This window comes from Anthonomus grandis, chromosome 10 (genome assembly GCF_022605725.1).
Source record: "Anthonomus grandis grandis chromosome 10, icAntGran1.3, whole genome shotgun sequence".
Lineage (NCBI taxonomy): Eukaryota > Metazoa > Arthropoda > Insecta > Coleoptera > Curculionidae > Anthonomus > Anthonomus grandis.
Genome location: NC_065555.1, coordinates 29,213,062 through 29,231,867, shown reverse-complemented (window position 1 = coordinate 29,231,867; position 18,806 = coordinate 29,213,062). Strand labels below are relative to the sequence as shown.

Genomic DNA, 18,806 nt, shown 5'->3' with positions numbered 1-18,806 from the left:
TAGTAGCACTAGAGAAGTTTTTATTATATATATTCTATAGTATTTAGTTAATATTAATTATTAATATAACTAAAGAAGTTGTTAATATGTATAATCTGATAAACTGATTCTCGCCTTTATTATTATTATCAAATACTCTGATCCCATAAAAAATTGAAGCAATTCGCTTCTTCTGTTATAGGTTAGAGATATGAATATATTCTCATTAAACACCAAATCGAGACGAGTTCCAGGACCGATGATTAGCAGACCGGAGGTTTTGTATAGTTGCAAAAGCCAGGCGAAACCAATTCTCCACGACACAATGTTACAACTTGACGTTGTGAGGGAGATACCCATAATGGGTGTCTTAAAGAGCGACAGTGACTCGATGTTGTTTGAGGATGAAGAAGAACAAGACGATAGCGTTAAGGTATGTATATCATTACTTGATGGTTTTGAGATAATATCTGAGAAATAATTATATTAACAAATTTTGCATGTCACAAACTGTTTCTCATTACAACAATTCGTATTATAAACAACTTGAGGGTGCACCTATAAGTAATTGTCTTTCTAGCAAAGCTGTACATGAACCGTTTTGAGTTAAATGAAAAAAAATACATTCCAAAACTTTTCACGAGTTTGGTTAACTTATGTTGAGGATGTGTGTCCTATTTACTCATAATGTATTATTTATCTTTGCAAAATTGTGTGATCGTTAATCCTAATAAGATTTTCTACTAAATTCACACCTTTTCTAGCCTTTAGAAAAAATGGAAGTGACTGGTAAGATAGTAACGGCCCTAAAAGTATCGTTAACCAGAGCCCAATACGAGCAAGTCCTAGATACGATGCAGTGGCTCACTTCCTCGCCTGTTTTACACGATCTACATTATGTGACGGGGACAAATGTAAGGCCCCAAAATCCCTTAGGCGACATATCTGAAGAAGATACCGGTATGTAATTATCTATTACAAATTAGATTAGTAAGTTTTGTTAGTTACATTTTTGTATTGGGAAATTATATTGACTCAAAATTTCTTACATTTGCAATTACTACAAAACAGCACATGACAGTCTAGATAGCAAAGTTATTACTACTTGCAGATGAGAGAATATTAGATTATATAATTATGTATATTTGCTTTCGGGCAACATAGTATGATATTCGTTCAAATATTACAATATATAGTTTAATTTGTTTATAAGTATTGTACAGTTTTGATTCTTTTATTTTTTATGTAATATAACTTATAAACAGGATTATTACATGTAAAGAAAGGATAACAGCACTAAACAATTAACAGAAGTAGAGAAAAAACAGCAATGACAAAACTTTAAATTATTTATTAAAATATTGTTAATATATTCATTTAAATTTAAAAAAAATATATATATATTTATCATTATATATTTTCTCTATTATATTAATAATAAACATTAATAAAATGTTTTATTTTAAAATATATATTGGTATAGTTTTTTATAAATAAAAGGTTTCCAACAAAAATATTATTTAAAAAATCTAATATTTCTAATACTTTGTGAACATTCTATAACCACAGGGCAGAAATTCAACTTTAACATTGTTACGATCTTTCATAGACAGAGTAAACTTGCTTCTAGAGTCATGTTATATAAATTAGTACAGAAATAAACAGGCTAATAATTCAGGCTGTCAATAAACAGGCTGATCAACAAAATATCTTGCAAAATTATAGGTGTATCCTGAACAATATTAAATAACCAAAAAAAGACTATTATTACTGCTAATTTTACTAAAATAAGAATTTTGTGTAAACAACCCACAATACACAAAATGTTCCTTGTGCCATCTTATTGTTCTTCTCCAAACGCAGGTTTTAAGTATTTGATTTAAAAAAATATTTCTGTCTTGAAGATCGTGTGTTTGTTCTTCATATAGATACAATGTACATAACTGATAGATTTCGATGCTACTACTATAGCTTAATTTTAATTTTTGAACGATTTATAATTCTGGTCATCTTTGTGTTTGTTGTTAAATGTTTTAAGTTTGTAGTTATGTAACTATTGCTTTGTTTGCGTGTTTGTTTGTATCCTAGGTTCATATTTTGTTGTAATTTCCAAAAAAAATTAATTTTATCATTTGTGTTTCCTTAACAGCCATCTGAAGAAGTCACAAATTCGAGACGAAACGTCATGCCATAACAAATAAAAGTAAAGGGAAATTGAGGCTGTATTTTTGGAAACCCTTTATTTACATGAAGTACTGTCAATTATAGCAAAGCTTTTGATAACGTTAAATGGGTAAAGCTTTGGTCTATTCTGTTGTCAATGGGTTTCCCAGACGAACGGGTTAGGTGAAACAGTTGAATTGAGTTGCATGTTGTACTTCAATCTCACAAGATTATTTAGTACTATTTAGTATTATAGTTATACTGGATTGAATTTATGATGAGACGTTTGATATAGTGGAGTAAATATTAGCTGCTCAAAATTGTCTTAAGGTTTACCGGTGATAGTTGTCTTTCAAAGAGAAATTCTGGAACCCCTGGAGAGGCTTGAAGATGTCCAGTACTCTTTACTGCCTAAACATAAATTATAATAGATCCTAAATTAGGATCATTGATAGAGAACATAACAATTTACAATTCAGTTCAATCACCCGGAAACTCGGACTGTTTCGTGTATCTTGGAGCCTTAATAGAAAATTCCGGAGATGTGATGGAAAAATAAGACGGCGATTTTATCTTGCTTAATCAGCAATGACACAGTAAAATATGGAAGGATAGCCCTGGACCCCATATATAACAAATGCTTCGGTTCTACAAGAATACGTCCGTCAAAACGTTTGTCCAGTATCGTGTACTCTAGAATTCTTAAATTTTTTGGACACATCAGTCGGAAAGAGCATATAGAAGGTCTTATTGTAAAAGGAAACAGAAGGCATGGTCGATTACCAAAACGACGGGTGAATGTTACAAAAACATTTTAGATGCTCCTCTCCCACAAGCGGTTCACATGTCATTTGATCGAGATAAATCGATCGAGCCACCCAAAACATTTAACGCGATTAATATCGATCACAAAACATCTGTAAAGATGTTTTGATTAGGAAGAAAGAAGTATCTATAAGAAATATATAAGTTTTGTTGCATTACTTAGAACTTTCTTAACTACCATTTTTGCATTTTGTTTGTTTGGACGATTTTCTATATCCAACATTAACAGATATTATTGTATTTAGGTGTAACAACATTAAATATGGATCCCCACGTTAGAGCTAAACTATTCTCGCCGACTCTACAATCCGCGCAAAATAAAAGCTCCGGAAACGTGCCTCAGCTAAAAGTGTCTATGAAGCTTAGCTTTGAAATTCCCGTATTTACCATAGAGCTGCGCGGGGAAGGCCCGAGCAATAGTGAACAGGGTTTAGTTGACCTCAGCTTCCGAGATTTTGTCTTCAGTTATGAAAAATGCCATAAGTTTGAAACTAATATTCAAGTCTCGCTGCGGTCTATTTTTATGGAGGATTTGCTCTTGCCAGAAGGATCCAGGTAAGGAAGTTTTGTTATTTTGTTAAAAAAAAAACAATTTTATTTCTCTGTTATACTATGTACTTCTTTTTTGGTAAACGACCCCGCACAAACTATCAAATAAATAACATACAGTCATTTGTGCTGACCAGGTGGATTGTGTTGCTTTAGCTGTCCCGATTAAAAGTTTTTAGATTTCTAGCTACGGTACTTCGAGGGTAATAAAATGATGATATGTCAATTGTATGATTTTCAACTCATTAAGTCAAAATTTACTGACTAAAGAATGGCAGTTGCAGGTTAGTTATTTAAAATAAAAGTTGTAGGAATGCGAAAAAGCCACGACTTGACGCGTCAAACTGGATTATTTTTCCATGTAACTTTGATGACCTTGACCCTTGTTTTAAAGATCGACTTGATTACTTTTTTATAAAACCCATTATTTGTTTTGCATTAAAAAAAAAGAATTCAATTTTAATACTGAAATAGGCAGGCATAGGTTACGCAAAAATTATTTAGGGATTGGGGCAAACTCGCTTTTTTTTAGCGAATATAAACTTACGAATACTTAATGTAAGCGCTCTTCAGCGGAGTCTTATTACTAATTTAACTTCAGATCATTCTAATCAGAAATATTATAGGAATAGGATATTATTATGTTCTGAATTGCTCAGTCTTTCTGGTAGGCTTTTTTACAATCTGATATAAATTAAACCTTAAAAAAATATATTGAGCAGGTCAACGTTAAATTCTGACCCAAAAATGAAACCGTGGAAGGAGCGCAATCAAAGTATTTTCTACATGTACTAAGGTTACGAATATATTTTATGGACTCTCTTCTTGCAATCAGGAAATCGGATGGGTTTCCATTGTAAGAATTAATTAAACAGTCCTCTACCAAGTGTTAATATTTAATATTTTTCTTATTTATTTTATTTCTTTTTAATTAATATTTTTCTAATATAGGAATTACATGTGTAAAACCCGCATAGATTCGTAATTACAATTTTTTTATGCTGTAAAATGAAAAAAAATACAAAAAATAAACTCTAAATAATAAACCTAATATTCTTTAAATAAAAGACTCAACAATACCTCCTTCTTTAGCAAAACAAAAGGTTAGCCTATCGTTAAAGCTATTTCTTAATTCCAAAAAAGTTTGAGGTTAAATGGTTGAATTTTGTTTCTCAATCCCTCTAAATTCGTTGGCATACTATTATAAATAGTCTCCTTAAGGTAACCCCATAAATAAAAGTAATTTGGTGATAAATCGGGAGGTATTAAATTGGAGGCCATTTAATATTGCCAGTAATACTCATAAGACGTTTAGGAAAAGTATTTATTAAAAATTCTTTTACTCTTAGCGCATTATGAGCAGGACTGCCATTTTATTGAAAATAGACTAATCCCAGGTCTATATCAAGGAGGAGTTGAATGGCAGGAGGAACTTAAGGTATTTTTCGGCGTTCAAAGTACCATCAATAAAAACAAACAATGAAAGGATTGTGTTTTCCATTTAATGGAAAAGAGGACTCATCTGAAAACAAAATATTATTTTTTAAGAAATTTTCATTTTCATTTGCTTTTTTTTAAAATGGTTTCATAAAATCCATTTCTTTGCCATTGGTCTTCAGGAAAACCTCCTGAGTTTTGGAATATTTAAAACATTTGTATCTATATTTTTTCCAAATACTCGTCACAGCTTTATGGTGCATACCCAGTTCCTCTCTAACACTTCTGCTCGATCGTGTTAAATCCAAAACTAAAGCACTACAAACCTATTCTTCTGAACCCTTTTAATAGGTGGTTGATCTTTGATGTGATAGTTTTTACATTCTGGGAGGCCAAAAGATCTCAAAATTTGACGCGATATTTAAAATAGTTTTAGCACAAGGAATCGGTCTATTTTAAAAATTTACTAAGAATAAATCCCTGCATTGTACTGCCGACTTGCGTCCATAAAACTATTTAATCAATTGAACTATTTCGGAAGGAGTATAAATAGCGAGAATGATAAATATTTAAAAAAATTAAAATAGCGCTTTAAGACTCAACAGCGCAGTATGCAATCACACAGCAAAATGAGATCTGCTGATTGTACCGTGCCGAAAATAGCAAATAATCGGATCCGCCGCGCCGCTTATTAATCAGAAAGTAAGCGAGAAGCGGTTTTGACATTTATAATGCCTATGTGCAGTCTTCTATTTGCCATTCTGTATATTTTGCATAGCTTGAGTTGGGCTTAAACACGTTTGGTGTGTGGACGGCTGAATCGCACCGGTGCACAGTACTATGCGACGAGGTATATTAAATCCAGCGCTGTCAATCTGAGTGTGGACGCTGTGGAACCTTATGAACCATTACCATAACCCATTTCTATAACATTAAATTTTAAAGAAATAAATAGAACATAAAATACAGAACCACCTCCGTCTAATAAATTTGTATCCATCAGTCGCTACTTCTCCACTAAGCTAACTTTCAGGTAGCCAAATTACATCAAGGTTTTCACAATGATCGCACATTAAAATGACAAAAATTCACTCATTTATACCGTAAAATCATAATCAAAATATCTATTTAGTTCCTATGTACCTATATTAACTATATCATTAAATAAATAAATATACAGGTTGGGGAATTAAAGATTACACATTGTCCAAAATATCCTTGTCGATGAGCAGCCGCTTTTGGTTGGCTGATATTATTTGGTGTTTTTTTATAGAACATCAATAATAACATCGGCAGGCCTCATTTTGCTGTGTAACGGCATGCTGTAGTATTAAATTTTTAAACGCTGATATTTTTTTCTCCAGTTATTATAGCTGTTTTTTACAAATATTTTACAATTGCTGCAAAACTAAGGTCCTCCCGCCATTCAAATTATCCCTGATTTAGACTTGGAATCGATCTATTTTCAACAAGACGCTGTTTTACTTATAATGCGGTTTTGGTAAAACGATTTTTAAGAAATAGCCTCCTAGATCTCCAGATTTGTCCCCAAATGCCTTTTATTTTTGGGATTATCTTAAGGAGATGATTGGTAAACACGAATTTAGTAGGCCAAAAAATTTTGCGGTGTGGCGAAAGAAAATGGCTAAATGTGCCAATTCCCTTTCACCATAAACTCTTTTGGAAGTACGAAATGGCTTTGATGAATTTATATTTTATTTTCCGTAGAATATTGCTTTAATTTTCATTATGCAATACATAGCATAATAAAAATTTTGAGATTACGATTCTATATAGGTTATACATTGATGTATATAAAGCCTGCATAAGAAAAAATGTTCGCGTAATATTTTGCTAAATTTTATTGTAAGTACAGTACAACTTCTCTAGTTCGGACACTCGCTGATTCGGACACTCCAGTAATCCGGCGTTCCTAGGTGTCGGGATATTTTACCTCTGTAGTCCGGATAAAGGAATGTTTTCAATACGAATCGATTATAAACGGATTTTTCCTTTTTAAACTTGTCAAAACCAATATTGTTAGCAACCTAATGGGTTTGGCGCCTTTGGCGGTCAGTTATCGTTTAGTTACCGTGCGTCGTGTGTCAATGTGTTATTAAAAAAAAAATGGCGCCAAATAAACGACCGCATAACACAGTTACTCTTGCGGAGAAATGTAAAATATTAGATTTTCTTGATAAGGTGGGAAGCATACGCAGGGTGGCTGAGAAATTTAATGTACCAAAATCAACTGTAAGTGATATAAAGAAAAACAAAACTAAAATAAGAAGATTTGTGTCGGAGTCATTCAGTGGAGCAGGTATGTATGATTTAATTTTTATTGTAGGTAATGTTATTATGAAACATATTTTTATCTTTTCAGGTAAAAGGCAGGTTATCCGAAAGGGAGAACATCCCGAAGTTGAAGCTGCTTTATATAAGTGGTTTCTACAGCAGCGTAGTGCTCATGTACCTGTTTCTTCTGATATCTTACGAACGAAAGCTAAACAATTTTATGAAAGAATAACTGGGAAGAGTGATTTTTTAGCGAGTTCAGGTTGGCTTGACAAATTTAAGAAAAGGCACGGAATACGCTTTCTTAAAGTGTGTGGTGAAAAACTTTCCAGTGATGTAAGTGCTATAGTACCTTTTCAAGAAAAATTTCTAGCTGTGGTTAATGAAATGAAGCTAAGTCGTGACCAAGTTTATAATGCTGATGAATCAGCGGCCTTTTGGAGAGCCTTGCCGGACACTACATGGGTTCATAGTCAGGAACAATCAGCACCAGGGCGAAAAATATCTAAAGATCGCGTAACATTCATGCCCTGTTGCAATGCAGCTGGAACTCATAAGTTACCCCTTTTAGTTCTTGGAAAATCCGCAAATCCAAGGGCATTTAAGAATGCTACTTTACCTGTTAAATACAAGGCAACCAGCAAAGGTTGGATGACCAGGACATTGTTCTTCGAATGGTTTAAGACTTGCTTTATACCAGACGTCAAACGTTTTTTATCGGATGTTAACCGACCTCATAAAGCATTATTACTTGTAGATAATGCTCCATCTCATCCACCTGAGACAGAAATAAATTTCGATCCTGATTTCAGAGTCATGTTTTTGCCGCCCAACTGCACAGCAGTTTTACAGCCAATGGATCAAAACTTAATCCAAAACATAAAAGTAGCATATAGAAAGAGGCTACTAAATCACATTATCGCTCACGAAGGTGACGATTTAGTTACAGTTTTAAAGCAATTTAATTTAAAAGATGCACTTGTTAATCTAGATATTGCTTGGAAGTTGATATCTGAAAAAAATATCCAAAAAAGTTGGATAGCATTATGGCCGAACCAAAGAACTGATGCAGAAGAAGAGGAATCTGATGAAGAAAACATTCCACTTTCAGAACTTCAAAGACGACTTTGTCAAATAAACGAGGAAGATTTAAAAACCATTACCGCTTCCTTGCTTGTGATAGATCCTGAAAACAGTTTGAATCGGGAAGAAATTGTTGAATGGGCTTTAGGCAAAAATGAAGTCATTGTTGATTTGACTGAAGAGGAGGTAATAGGTGATGCGCTAAAATCTAAGGATGCAGAGAGCAATGATTTAGATGGAGATACTGAGATTATTGCCACTAAAGTGAAACACAGCGATGCTGTGAAAGCATTAACATTGGGAATTCAGTGGGCTGAAGAAAACTACTTATCAATGCACGAAATATTGCTTTTAAAGAACGTCAAAGAGAAAGCGACTGAATTAGCAAGCTCTAAGGCAGTTCAGAAAAAAATTGATAGTTTTTTCAAAGCCATTTAAACTTGCACTTTTTTGTCTTGTATTTGTAATTTATGTTTTGTCCTACATAATGTATTTTTATTTCTAGTTACATATATGTTTGTGTACCTGCGTGTACAACATGTGTATGTATATGTTTACTTATTATGTATGTTATAATTTGAAATATAAACATAATTTTCTTTTTTAATTAGGGTACAATGATTTATTTATACCTAAAAAAAGCTAGTATGTGGATAGTATATTAAAATAAAACTTTTGAAATAATAATCCAGTTATCCGGACACCTCGCTACTCCGGCGCTGCTTGGAACGATATGTGTCCGGATTATCGAAGTTGTACTGTAACAGTTATTTTTATTAAAGTCGGCCGCTTACTAACGTCGTACTGAAGAACAACAACATAGCAGAACATACAAAATGCACGCGTGCGCATTGCCATATTTTGCCCAAAAGAACCTCTCTATGCGTAATGATTGATTCTCCAACCTGTATATTAAGCCGCTTAAGACACATTCTATCGGGTTTCATTCTAAATTATGGTACGGTTTTATCTTGCAAATTTTGTGAAGGGTCTTTTACATCTAATATAATCATACAAAAACATGTATCTTCTCAATAAATATTAATAAAAGTCATTTTCTGTAGACAACGTTCGATGGTAATTTCGTCAAATAATCCAGAGCCGCCTCCTAACACCTCTTGTGTATCGAGGTCTTGTCCCGACATAACGTACCATAATCACATGGCCTCGTTATCCAATGGCAGTTTACCGGACCATTTAGAAACAGCGAATGTTTTTGGCGTTGGGCACTTTAGACATCAATTGGCAAATGGGTAAGCTATTTGTTTAAGTGACATGTATACACTTAATCTTATGTATAATAATAAACAAAATAAAAAATGCACAATAAGTGAGTGAACACTAACTGTTAGAGGTAGTTCCCAATTTAAATGTCGAGCTAATTTGAAAATAAAGACAATAGAAGTTTGAAAATTAGATTCTGCTACTTTACCAATGTCTATTACTTTCAAAAACACCATGTTAATGTTGAGTTAAATATTTTGTCTGACCGTATCAGTCAGATAATACCTCCTTTTGTTTTTAATAATATTTAAATGACAAATGTGAGTTTGTCGCCTCTTAATTATTAATTAATGAATTAAAATATATTTTTCAATTCTTGTATAGTCCTATGGTTGGAACCTTTGGTGTGACACTCAAATCAAAAAAATAGTTTTAACACTAACCAAAATTGTTTATTTATTTTCGACACGTGTTTCGCTAACGATGTTTGCATCTTCGGGAGAAGATTTAAACTGAAACTGAGTTTTAGTTTCGACAGTTAACAGTAAAAATTGCAAATATTGGGCAACCGAAAATCCTCATTGGACTCAGGAATACCACACACAGAGCCCTAAAAAAATTAATGTATGAGCAGGTATTGTGAAAAATCGAATCATTGGACCTTTTTTTCGAAGAAACATTAAACGGAGATCACTACTTGGACTTTGTTTGAAATTATCTCTATTTTATTTGTTTTATTCCCCGATCCACAAGAGACTAATAATGAGTTTAGTCATATAGTTTCAACAAGACGGGGTACCACGGAGACAATTTCTTGATTGACAACTTTGCCTAACAGATGTATTGGACGAAAAAGACTGATTGAATGGCCACCAAGGTCACCTGATATAACCCCATTAGATTTTTTATTATAGGGCTATTTGAAGTCCAAAGTGTATGTAAATAAACTAAATAATGTTGATTTAAAGGAAAGAATTCAACCTAACATTGGACTAATCGAAATGAAAGTTATTATCGAAAGATAGAATGTGCAATTGGAAGTTATTTACCGACTTCAAAACTACAATGAAGTAAATGGACAGCAAATTGAACATCAATGGCAATAAATATTATTATGAAAATGTAAATACGTTAGTTATTCTCCTAGTTTTGTACAATTTTATTAGTATTCTGTAGTTAAAGTTGATTCGTAGGGTTTATTTAGGGTTCTACTTACGTTTGGTTTGTTATTTTTATCTATAGTGTTTAGTTTTTAAGTAGTTCATCTTGTTCGAGAGCCCCATTTTCACCCCAATTTAGGTTATTTAGGTTATATTATTGTAAATCCCTGTAGTTCTAATTTTCTAGAATTTGTATACTTGCTTTCTTTGACTGTCAGTATTCTCCTAAAATTATTGGTCTCTTTGGGCAAAAACAATGGAGATAATTCTAAATATTTCGAAACTGTTCCATCGGGTTTTAAAAAGGACGCGCTTCGTGACAATTCATTCAGTTTTAATTGTTTAGTCAGTTTTTACCTTGGAAACAATTAAACGACAGTCAAGGCGAGTTAGGTTAGTGTTTTTGACGTTGACAATACAGGTGTGTTTCCGAATTTCGTTACAATATTGTATAAATTTTTATTTTTTAATGTCGTATGTTTCATTAGTCTATTATGTTAAATTTGACAGACCGCTGACTTTAGGCCTATGGTATGCTATACTTATATTTTGGTTCGAATGGTAAATTTAAAAGGTTATGATCAACACCTGAAACAAAGAGAGAATATTGGCGTGTGCTCTGGAGTAGTAGCAGTCATGAAAAATGCTGATAGAAGTCGTTATTCAAACAGACCTTTTCCTGTATGTTTACAAAACCTATTTGAAGAATCTTCTGCCAATTTAACCATAGACCAGTGTAGTAAATGGCGACGTCTTCTTGAAGAAAATCAAGATGTATTTTCCTTGCACGATAATGATCTGGGAAGAACTGATTTGGTGCAGCCTCGAATTAACACTGGAGACAATGCTCCGATTAAACAAGCACTTCGAAGAATTCCGATAGCTAAACAAGGACAAGTTTCCTCAATGCTTCAAGAAATGAGGACACAAGGAGTGATAGAACCTTCTCAAAGTCCTTGGACATCTCCAGTTGTGCTAGTGAAGAAAAAGGATCGATCCACTAGATTTTGTGTAGACTATCGGCGACTGAATGACATTACCAAGAAAGACAGTTATCCCCCACCAAGAATTGCCGACACCCTGGACACACTATCAGGTTCACAATGGATTACATCACTCGATCTAAAGAGTGGATACTGGCAGGTAAAGATGCACCCAGAAGATAAGGAAAAGACCGCATTCTCGACTGGAACAGGACTTTGGCAGTTTACAGTAATGCCCTTTGGACTCTGCAATGCTCCAACTACCTTTGAGAGACTTATGGACACAGTTTTACGTGGAATGACTTGGGAATCATGTTTAGTTTATCTGGATGACGTCATCATACTGGGAAAAACATTTGAAGATCATTTAAAGAATATTCAAGAGGTATTTGTTAAATTGCGAGAGGCCAACCTGAAGCTAAGTCCTAAAAAATGTTGCGTATTTCAAAAATAAGTTCGATACCTTGGCCATGTAATATTAGAAAAAGGTGTCAAGACTGATCCAGATAAAGTAAAGGCAATCGAAAATTGGCCACGACCCACTGACAAATACCAGTTAAGAAGCTTTCTGGGCCTTTGTACCTATTACAGAAGATTTGTAAGAAATTTCGTTAATCTTGCAAAGCCTCTACATAAGCTCAAGGAGGACAAAATGGTATTTAGTTGGTCAACAGACTGTGAAGAAGCATTTCAACGGTTAAAAAGAGCACTATGCACATCTCCAATTTTAACATATCCGATTCCTGGACAAACTTTTATTTTGGATACCGATGCAAGTAATGTTGGAATTGGAGCCGTTCTATCACAAAAATATGAAGGTGGCGAGCAAGTGATAGCTTATTTTAGTAAAACGTTATCAAAACCAGAAAGAAACTATTGTGTCACCAGACGAGAGCTATTGGCAGCAGTAAAAACTATTGAACATTTCCATAAATATTTGTATGGTCAACGATTTACCCTTAGAACTGACCATGCTTCGTTGAAACGGCTGTTTCAGTTTAAAAACCCCGAAGGCCAAATAGCAAGGTGGCTTTTTGCAACGATTACAAGAGTATGACTTTACAATAGAACATAGGAAAGGCGAATATCACCAAAATGCCGATGCTTTATCAAGAAGACCCTGTATTGAAACATTGTTTTAAAAAGGAATCAAAACAGCATCCAGAGATATTTACTTGTAATCGTATTGGCCTTCACAGTTCTAAAGAATGGGATGTAGCTAGTTTAATCCAAGATCAGTGTGATGACCCAGTATTTGGTCTTATTTACGAACTGAAATCTCGAGAAATTTCAAAACCAGAATGGACAGACATTTCTGACAAATCTCCAGAACTAAAAGCTTATTGGTCTCAATGGAATTCATTGGTTATAAAAGATGGATTGTTAGAAAGAGTCTGAGAGAGCGTAGATGGAAAAGAAAAGACATATCTGACAGTCCTTCCTCGAAAACGGATTCCGGAAATTCTTGAAGCTGTTCATGGCGGTGTCGGCGGAGGACATTTTGGAGTTAGTAAGACCTTGGCAAAAGTTAGAGAACGGTTTTACTGGCTGAATAGTCATCAAGATGTTGAACGCTGGTGCCGACAGTGTGAGCAGTGTTCGTCAGGCAAGGGCCCAAGAACCCGGACAAGAGGAAAGATGATGCAGTATCTTGTTGGTGCATTCTTTGAACGAATTGCCATAGACGTAGCAGGACCCTTTCCTACTAGTAGCTCCGGAAACCGATATGCTCTTGTTGCTATGGATTACTTTAGTAAGTGGCCCGATGTTTATCCTATTCCAAACCAAGAAGCAACGACAGTATCTGAAGTGCCGTTCCAGAACTGGATTTGTCGATTTGGTGTACCCAGAGAGATACATTCAGACCAAGGAAGGAACTTTGAGTCACAAATATTCCAACAAGTATGCCAGTTGCTGGGAATCAATAAGACCCGTACAACCCCACTACACCCTCAGTCTGATGGAATGGTTGAAAGATTTAACCGCACATTTGAAACCTATTTGAGGATGGTGGTAAACTCTAAGCAAACCGACTGGGATAACTGTATACAACCATTCCTATTGGCATATCGTTCTTCTATCCACAAGTCAACTGGAAAAAGCCCGGCAAAAGTTCTCTACGGTGATGAACTTCGTTTACCTTTGGACATTATTACTGGAAGACCCCATAAGTCTGAAACCCTTGAGGAGTACGTCGACCATTTACAAGAGCGTTTACAAATTGTTCACGAACAAGCACGGGATAAACTTCATCTAGAAAGTAACAGAATGAAATTACGTTATGACATAAAGGCAAATTCTACCGGTTTTAATCCTGGGGATAAAGGATAAAGGCAAGTCACCAAAGCTCCAGAAGGATTGGGAAGGTCCATTCAATGTGGTCACCAGAATCAACGACGTGGTGTACCGTATCCAACGACATCCGACAACGAAGATGAAAATTGTAAATTTCGTCTGGTTACCGCCCTATCATGACTCATGTGGTCCCATGTTTGATCGGGACGATCAAACTTGAGAGGGGAGCAGTATTATGAAAATGTAAATACGTTAGTTATTCTCCTAGTTTTTGTACAATTTTATTAGTATTCTGTAGTTAAAGTTGATTCGTAGGGTTTCTTTAGGGTTCTTCTTACTTTTGGTTTATTATTTTTATCTATAGTGTTTAGTTTTTAAGTAGTTCATCTTGTTCGAGAGCCCCATTTTGGCCCCAATTTAGGTTATTTAGGTTATATTATTGTAAATCCCTGTAGTTCTAATTTTCTAGAATTTGTATACTTGCTTGCTTTGACTGTCAGTATTCTCCTAAAATTATTGGTCTCTTTGGGCAAAAACAATGGAGATAATTCTAAATATTTCGAAACTGTTCCATCGGGTTTTCAAAAGGACGCGCTTCGTGACAATTCATTCAGTTTTAATTGTTTAGTCAGTTTTTACCTTGGAAAAGGCGAGTTAGGTTAGTGTTTTTGACGTTGACAATAAAAGTGTGTTCCCGAATTTCGTTACAATATTGTATAAATTTTTATTTTTTAATGTCGTATGTTTCATTAGTCTATTATGTTAAATTTGACAGACCGCTGACTTTAGGCCTATGGTATGCTATACAAAAAATATTCAGAATATATCGTAGAATTGTAAAATGTCATGATATACAGGCTGTTCCATTTAAAAAAAATAATATTGACGCCATAATTTTTGCTTGAGGAAAATTAGATACTACCCAATAGGTACCCCTAATCTTGGTGCTTAAAGATGTCATTTGCCTTGTTTCTTGAGTATTAAACAGGATTTAGAGTTGTCAAGTATATCAAATGAAAGAAAATTAAATTCTCTTTAAAAACTGTCTTATATTTTTTTTCTGAAAATGCATAGTTTTTGAATAAATGAGGAAAAACTGAACCAATACGTTCCCCTAGTTTTTTTTGCATGAAATTATTATTTGGCTTGTATCTTGTTGCAATATATATCAAATTATAGAGAATTAAATTCTCTTTAAAAAAGTCTTTTGAGTTTTTCTTGGAAATTCTATAATTTTTAAGAAACTTGCAAAAAACCGAACTAATAGGTAGACCTAGTCTTTTTGTATAAAGATGTCATTTGCCTTGTTTCTTGATTCTAAAAAAATATTGAAGGTTGTAAAACATATCAAATGAAAAGAAATTAAATTCCCTTCAAAAAGTGTCTTGAGTTTTTTTTCTGAAAATGCATAGTTTTTCAACCAAATCAATACGTACCCCTAGTTCTTTTGCATAAAAATATTATTTGCTTTGTTTTTTATTGAAAATTTCATATCAAATTACACAGGCATCAATTCGCTTTAAGAAAGTCTCCGAAGTTTTCTTTTTTAATTTTATAGTTTCTGAGAAACCTTGGGAAAACTGGATCCAATAGGTACCCCTTTTCTTCATGCTTAAAGATGCCTTGTTTCTTGAGTATTAAACAGGACAATAAATAACCACTATAAAAATAATACCAATAATGGTACCCTGTATAGAACATTTTTATTGCAAAAAAAGCGTAAGTGATAATGCTAATCGATGTATCCGCAAAATAAAAGAAGAAAAAAAACACCTGAATTTTAAATGAATTTGTTCCTTTCATCGTGAATGCACTGTACATACAGTGTGTTGGGGGTTCGTTATCCGATACTTTAACCACGTGTTGTACGTCCAATTTCATCTGCAAAAAAAACATTGAAAATGTAGGAAATAGATAATGAAATTGAATGAGTGAATATAAAGTAAGAAAAAATTGGATTTAATCGGCGCGATGCGATACGCACAAGTCTCTTACCTGATAAGGCTTCTAAATCGGACTTGGGTACTGGAATGGCGATTACTCAATTTATCACCCACACACGAATAATCAAGTATTTGGGTTGAATCCAGAAATTAGTGGTTCCGGAATCTCAACGCACGAAACACGCGGACGGTACCGTCACTTTTCACACCGGAGTCCGTTCTCGTTCTTTTTCCCCACTCAAATTGGGCTTGCCAAATTTGTCACTTATGGGCATGCTCGATGCGAAAAAAGACGATCTGTGCGTATATTTAGAAGAAATTATACAGAGCGATACTGTATATTAGATGCAATAAAAAAGTAAGATTATTTTGCATTATTATTTTGAATATAGATATGTGCTGAAATTAATATTTATTATAAGGTTGAAATGCATTTATTTTCAATGTTCTACCCATTCAATAGTCTCCAATCATTTACCAAGAAAAAATAAAATAAATTAAAATAAAGATTTCTAGACAACCATATAAATGCAGGTCGCACTCTTTATCCCTCTGAATGGGAGCCATATCAAAATTTTATTTCTCGAATTTTCACGAGTTCACTGAAACTCATTTTTCTATTACTTTTATGCCATCCGGGTGCATAAAAGTGGTCTTATTTTAAATGTAATTAAATTTACCAGCTTTTAAAACCAATTTTACTAAGAAATTGCTCAAATAATAAACGAAAAACTAATACTCTTACTCTAAATAATACTCTTTAATTTCCAGAATTGAGCAACATTCTAAACCCCTTTACCCTTGTACCCCACCGCCAAGCCCCACCCAGGGATCTGGCCGCCCTAGACCAGAACGAAATCTCGTGTTGATAACGACACTTCTAGTGGACCCTTCGGCACCTAATTTTGACACTAAGTATCATTCAACGCAAAGATCTACCTCGGTAGACTTTAACTGCTTGGACCTGGTTATAAGTGTGCCTTCTTGGGCCGCCGTGATTGATTTCTTTAGCGGCAACGTCGGAACAAGTAAAACTGGATCTACACTAAATTTGAACAGTGGCGGGGATGAAGCAAAAGTACGCAACGGGAATAAGAAAACCAAGGTAGGTGACGTATTTTAAAGTAGGTGGTTATTAATTTTCTCTTTGAAAAAAAATCTGTTTCAACAAAAAAGGAAAAAAATTACAAAAAGCAAACACAAAGTAATAACCAGTATTTGTATGAGTTTTCGAGCAGGTAAATACGTTTATTTGTCTCCTCCTAGAATCCTTAAAATACGAGTAGCATAGTAAGAATATATCGATGATTGTGAAATTATGTGTGTGTACTGTTCTTATTAGAAAAAAGAGAGATTATTGTCTCACGCATGCCTGAAGAACACGGAGAGCATCGGCTTATTCATGTATTCTTCCATAAATCCGTCCACTTCAGCCTTCTTTATTTTGACTCTTATCCCAACTACGTCTTGGTGAATTTTCGGTGAAACCATGTGAAAAAATACCTGGCGCTCCGTAGAGAAATGCTGCAGCTCCTGCAGACTCGTGAATGTTAATGAGCTGCATTAACGGTTCCTCGCTTTCTAAGAATTTCTGCGACACCCTAGGACAACTCTATTATGTAGAAAAAACACTTTAGTCTCTCTCAGCCTGAATGTTTTTGGAGAGCTTTGTCGATATTATAGCCTCTACCGAATTTACTAGTGGAATTGTAGAGATTTTGTGGAACTGTCAGGTTTGATTCAGTTCTATAAATAGGTTTTCATGTTTTGTGATTTTTTCCGTTTCAGTTTTACTGAGGTTGTTAGTCAATGGAACTATTACGTCGATAATAAGGCCAGTTTTTCTTGTTTTTGTCGATAACGACGATGTCAGGTCTATTATGGTCAACTGTCTATCCGTCGTTATCGGTCGATGCCCAGTAGAGCAGGATTAAGGGTGTTACTAAAATTGCTTATGGCTCGTATTTATATTATTGTAGACAAGTCTTGAGGAGACCACTTTAGAGTTCGGTTGTTGGTAAATAATTTTAGAAGGTTGATTGCGGCGACCTAGATAGGCGTTGTTTGCAGTTGATCAGCAACCTGCAATGATATATGAGCCGTTCAGCGGAAAAGTGGTCTAACTCCCTTAAAGTAGAAATTAAGAAAATTGATATTTTGCATCTGGATGAATTAAAAAATCGCAGTAACATATTCTTTACTTTTTTGTACAGGGTGGGCCAATTTAGACGTTTTCTTATGGGAAGTCATGTCCCTGTTAGAGATAAAAAATGTTGACCTCCATTCTCCGGGCTCAAATTTTAAAAGAAGTTTATTGAAGCAAATGAAATTTTGCTATGGCAAACAGTTTGGCCGCTAGAGGCCGTTTCTGAAATTTGGTCATTTTCGTTTTTCGGCTATGGCTGCTGTGTTTTTAAAGATAAATGATTTCTGTAAAGACTTTCTTATAGCACTTTTAAGCGCTTAACATGCTCATGATATTTAAATTTATACACTTTTTACTTTTTAATACAATTTTACTTCATTATTAATTTTTTTTTTTTTTTTTTTTAATGGAATGCATATTATTTTTTTGCATTTTCTTGTAGCCCTTAAAATTCCCTTTTCAAATATATAAAACACTTATAATCTAAATTCATTAGTTTAAGAGATATAAATAGATTTCTTAAGTATCAATAAATTATAATGCCGTGCCATTTAAAACGCCTAAAAAACAGAGTAGGCGGGTGACACAATTGCGGGTGAAACAATTGCGTAAAGGGTTGAGTAGGCGGTTGTCAAACTGTTTTGAGTAATACGTCATTTTGACATAAACAAGCTTATTTTCATAATCTGTTTTACTTTGTATTTCTTTTATGTGATAATCACAA

At 34.1% G+C, this 18,806-nt stretch overlaps 1 protein-coding gene across 2 annotated transcripts in view; it reads left to right on the top strand.

Moving 5' to 3' along the window:
• LOC126740856 (intermembrane lipid transfer protein Vps13D) overlaps positions 1–18,806 on the top strand; it is a 261,585-nt gene that overhangs the window by 107,104 nt on the left and 135,675 nt on the right. For both annotated transcript variants that reach the window (XM_050447025.1, XM_050447023.1), the window contains exons 25-29: positions 182–412; positions 744–939; positions 3,213–3,522; positions 9,396–9,584; positions 16,708–17,041. In XM_050447025.1, coding sequence (XP_050302982.1) covers positions 182–412; positions 744–939; positions 3,213–3,522; positions 9,396–9,584; positions 16,708–17,041 — 1,260 coding nt within the window. The remainder of the gene's footprint in view (positions 1–181; positions 413–743; positions 940–3,212; positions 3,523–9,395; positions 9,585–16,707; positions 17,042–18,806) is intronic.